We start from the raw sequence: 5000 nt of genomic DNA, 5'->3' as shown, positions 1-5000 counted from the left end.
TGATCATGTTGCCTCAGTATATGCTGCTGCTCTAGCTCAGTGGTCCGTGGATCATTTGGTACCGGCTGCACCAGAAATCATTCAATATCTCTGTTTATTTATTATCAGAGTCTGAACGGTCTTTTATTTTGTATTCTCTCACTTGCGTCTCGCTCACTTGAGTGCTCCAATTTCACCCACGAATGAGTAAGAAGCAGGCGTCTTTGGAAAGTGTCTTAGCTCAGGGGTAAAGGCCCAGTGAACGACACACCAACTGCCGAGGAATGGATCCTCAACCCAGATCCACAAATGAGGTGAATCCAGCACAAGTGTGCCGCAAGCCTGTGTTTGAGTGAAGGTCTCGGCCGTTAGATCGCCCCCTGGGGGCTGGCTGCAGTACAAGTCATAAAGCCCGCCTCCTCCGTGTTAATGAAGGAGACTTGAGCACAAATAAAAAAGTTAATTACACTTGCAATAAAATGTCCCGAAAGATGGTTCTGGTGGATTAAGGCACTGGTTATTGTGCTGAAATAGGTGCAGATCTTCATTTTTGTAAACAGTTTGTTTTTAGCAGTAATTTAATGCTGGGCGTGTCATCGTGATTGACAGCTGTGATTGACAGTTTCTCAAAGCAGCGCGTCTGAGATTCGGCAGGAGACTGAAATGTTATTACTCCATTTCTGTGTTATTTTACCATGACAACATGAGTTCAGCAGTAAACTACAGTTTCTGACATACATGATCTGGTGGAACTCTGTTTATTCGCTAAGGTCAGGGCTTTTTCGGGCGTTATTAGTTTGCTGATACACGCCTAACCACCCAGATAGCAAAACACACTCGGGCCAGTTCCGGCTAGATTCTCGCCTGCCGGAGACTCACCCCTCAGAGCTCAGACTGACTACCTCTGCTGGACCTACTCCGGATGCCTGGACTCACTGCCCGATTCCAGCCCGAGTCAATCGAGCCAGATGCGGCGGCCGAGCGAGCCGGCGCTGCCGCATGCGAGCCGGAATCAGCCCGCGACGCCGCGAGAAGGTTATGCGCTGCGGTCCGGAGCTGGCGCGATTGAATATATAAAAACCTCATATTTGTTAACGTTATTACATCCATTTGTGTTGATATGACAGCAAACGCATGCTGAGCAGTTCGGGGGGCGTGGTTGATTTTACATAAAGCGTTTGATTGAAAGCTCGACTCTGCTCATTTTCGTGGCTCCTCCTCTGGCTCCATCAGACAGTCCTTCTGCGCATGTCAAGGCTCCAATTTCAGCAGTCTTTTGCGACAGTTTGTGCCCGTCAAGCAGGCGTTTTGCCCTCAAGGCGTTCAATGGGAAAAAGGGCTGTCGCGTCGTCCATATTTTTTACAGTCATTGATCCAGCACTGCTCTGCAAGATCAACTGATGGAGATCGCAAATAACAGCAGCCTTTTAGGAGCCGTTCACATATGGTGTATCGAGTTTACACAATGTTGTTTCCAATGGAGGTGCGAGACTTGTTGTTGTCGCTGATGACTGATGTTCTCAGACAAACACACAAAAATATCGAGCCGCTTCTCCTCCAGTCATCCTCGCTGCTGCTCCCGCGACAAAAACAGCGAGTGGACATGACAGCAGCACGGAGACAGCATTAAATACAGACACTTTAAACTATTACTTTAACACATTTGTGCCCAATAATGGGTTTATTTCTGTATCACGAACAAATCTCTGTAACCGGATCTTCTAAGTGAACCGGTTGAACTAGTTTACCAAATCCAACTGAATCATTTGAAATGATTCGTGTCTCCAGTAAGCACTTATCCACCAACTACCTACTTTATAACACACCTAATACCTAATGACTGTAAATAATCCAATATACGCTCTTATGCAGTTATTAGAACAGTAACATTACACTGTGAGTCGGTGAACCGATAATACTGCGCATGCGTGATTCAGTGAACCAAACACAAACGGTACAGCCTGCTGTATGACTGGACTGATCTTGTAACTGCAGCGCGGGTAAACCGAGGGCTTAATGAGAGGATCTGGAGCAAAACATAAGTTTATATCATAACAGACAATCATAATGGAGTTTAAATAAGTGAATCATGATTCAGATGTGCTGCAGAACTTTACTGTAAGACATTTTTCAGATCATGTTGATGTTTAAACTGACTGAAATGACTATTGCTGACTACATCATGTTGAGTCCTCGCATCCGCGTTAAACATCTGAATTTCCCATCACCAGACCCGGATTAATCATTCAGAGGCCGCTGGGCACAATGTCTTGTAGGCCCCTATAGCCGCACCCCATAGTTGAATTAAAAAATAAGATTAAAATATTTGTTAAATAAATGAATCTATAATGTATCGCCCACATTTTTAAATAGATGATAAACACTACATATATTACTAGTCTACAGAGATTTCACTTATTTTTAAAGCAGTTAAAGCACACTTTACTAATACTAATACAACTAAAGGAAATTAATGGATTTTAATAAACTTGTTCAAGTTCACTGAAGCAGACCTAAACATTTATATTTAAGGCTATTTTTAATGTATAACTTCTACAAACTTATAATGCACATGATTTGAATATAACACCTCTCCAATCCAGTTCTAGCAATCTGAGTCCTCCATAATACACACTTATTGATGATTCCTACTTGTCTTCCTCATGATAAGGATTAGGCAAAATCTGATTGCGGACGAGCCCCTTGGCCTGAGCCCATAATGCCCATTGGTTACTCCGGCCTGCCCATCACTACTGTGTGTCTGACCTCAGAGCAGCCCTGCACTCATACTGTACTGCAGGCTGCTGTATCTGAGTTTGAGGATGGGCAGATGGTTGTGGTTGTGTTCATGTGTTCTCTAAATACAGGTTTCAAAACAATGTCTGACTGCGTTTTTAATAATACAATATTTATCCTGTTGATATAAACAAATATCCTCATTTAGAAAAAAACTGAAACTAATGAAAACTAAACTAAAACTAAGACATTTAAAAATATAGAAACTAATAAAAACGAGTAAATCTGCCTCTAAAACTAATAAAAACTGACTGAGTTTGAAAACAAGAAGTCTAAATGAAATAGAAACTAAAACTAATGAAAATCCACAACTGTTATAAGCTTGTTTTGTGGGCTCGTCATCCTCTGGGGAAACGGTGGATGATCATCTCACAACCGCTGAACACCTACTGATGCTCTGCTTTATATTGTACATGAGGCTGTTATGTGTGCAGAAACACATCTAGATATAATAATAAACGCACCGTTTCTTTGAAAACAACAATTGTGTCATCATCACTGCAAACTTCAATGAGCGATGACATCATCACATGTGGAGGGGGGCTCTACAGTCATTCCCAGGGGAAAGGGGGTCTCGAATAGGAAAGGTTGGGAACCACTGCTCTAGATCACAGGATACTCGGCTCTGCAGCTCTGCCAACCCTAGTCAAACACACCTGATCAATCACACCTGTCCTTCAGGTACGTGTGTTGGACCAGGGTTGGTAGTGAACTGCAGGGCTGCGGCTCTCCCTCTTCTAGACTCGTGTGATGGAGAATTTAATGTTGTGGCTCTGAATGAGTCAGTTCTTCTGTCAGCCAATCACATTCTCTGTTTGTCAGGATGAACAGGAAGAGGGAGGGGCTTCTGAACCCTGACACCTCACCTGCAGAGACAGGTAACCTCACACACACACACACACACACACACACACACACCTGTGTCAGACTGCACTACTGTAATAACTGTTGTTGTTAATGCTGTTTGAGTAACCGCAGTGTTGTTTTACTCTCTTCTGTTTTCTGCATCATTGTGTGAGTTAAGCGTCTCTCTTGGGTAAGATATAAGTGTGTGTGTGTTACTAACACACTCTAGTGATTTATGTGCATGCTTGCAATGTGTGTGTGTGTGTGTGTGTGTGTGTGCAAGATAACAACACTTACAGCTTTTATTATCTCTCTGTCTGTACAGCTCCATCTCTAAAACTGTTATATTAATACTAACATGAACACAAACACACAACACAAACATACAACTTGCCTAAAACACACACAAATACAAACACACGACAACAAACAAAACTTGCCACACACACCACAAACACACAACAAAACTGCCTTGCCTAAAACACACACACACACACACACACACACACACACACACACACACACACACACACACACACACACACAACAAAACTGCCTTGCCTAAAACACACACACACACCACAAACACACAACAAAACTGCCTTGCCTAAAACACACACACACACACACACACACACACACACACACCACAAACACACAACAAAACTGCCTTGCCTAAAACACACACACACACACACACACACACACACACACACACACACCACAAACACACAACAAAACTGCCTTGCCTAAAACAAACACACACACACACACTCAAACACACAAGCATAAACACAAATGCATGCTGTTTCTCTTAGTGTGTGTGTGTGTGTGTGTGTGTGTGTGTAATAACACTTAGCTTCTAGCACTTATTAGCTTCTAAATCTCCCCACCTCTCTCTCTCTCTCTCTCACTATACATATGTATATTTGAGATATATATATATATATTAGTGCTGTCAAATTAGTGCGTCATAAAATTAATTTGAAATAATTAACGTGTTAAAGTGTTTTACGCAGTTGCAGGTTTGTTTTCTTGCTGTTGTGGTGGACGTGTGTTTAGTGTATAAAGAAACACAGATAAGAGCAAGCAAGCACTTTTTGAAAGCAAGTTTCAGTATAAAACAGTTGCTGTGGCATCAGCAGGCTCTCCAGCGTTTCCTCCAGAGTTTCCTGCAATTTCAGGTGTTTCATTTTTAACTTTCGGCTTCTGTTTTAATGGAGTTTGATACCGCATGGCGAACAGAAAGAAAAACCTCCGCATTTCATGACCCAGTGGTTCTTTTGTGGATCGCTGCTTACATGGTCGACTCGTAATAAGAGTATTATCTTAATCATATTAAAATCGCGAGCGGTTCCTCTGCCTTTCAGCATGCGCCC

The 5000-nt window shown here is 42.5% G+C and overlaps 1 protein-coding gene across 10 annotated transcripts in view; it reads left to right on the top strand.

Annotated features, from left to right (window-relative positions):
* sidt2 (SID1 transmembrane family, member 2) overlaps positions 1-5000 on the top strand; it is a 32646-nt gene that overhangs the window by 10565 nt on the left and 17081 nt on the right. For 7 of the 10 annotated variants that reach the window (XR_012391140.1, XR_012391141.1, XR_012391142.1 and 4 more), the window contains exon 11: positions 3598-3653. Coding sequence is in view for 7 of the 10 variants with exons in the window: in XM_021466516.2 (XP_021322191.1) it covers positions 3598-3653 (56 nt within the window). In the remaining 3 variants the exon portion in view is untranslated. Of the gene's footprint in view, positions 1-3597; positions 3654-3799; positions 3812-5000 lie in introns of all 10 variants that reach the window. The other 3 variants (XM_021466515.2, XM_021466513.2, XM_021466517.3) reach the window with 1 other exon arrangement.

The sequence above is a fragment of the Danio rerio genome, chromosome 15 (assembly GCF_049306965.1).
Source record: "Danio rerio strain Tuebingen ecotype United States chromosome 15, GRCz12tu, whole genome shotgun sequence".
Classification (NCBI taxonomy): Eukaryota; Metazoa; Chordata; class Actinopteri; order Cypriniformes; family Danionidae; genus Danio; species Danio rerio.
This window is presented reverse-complemented; position numbering and strand designations above follow the sequence as displayed.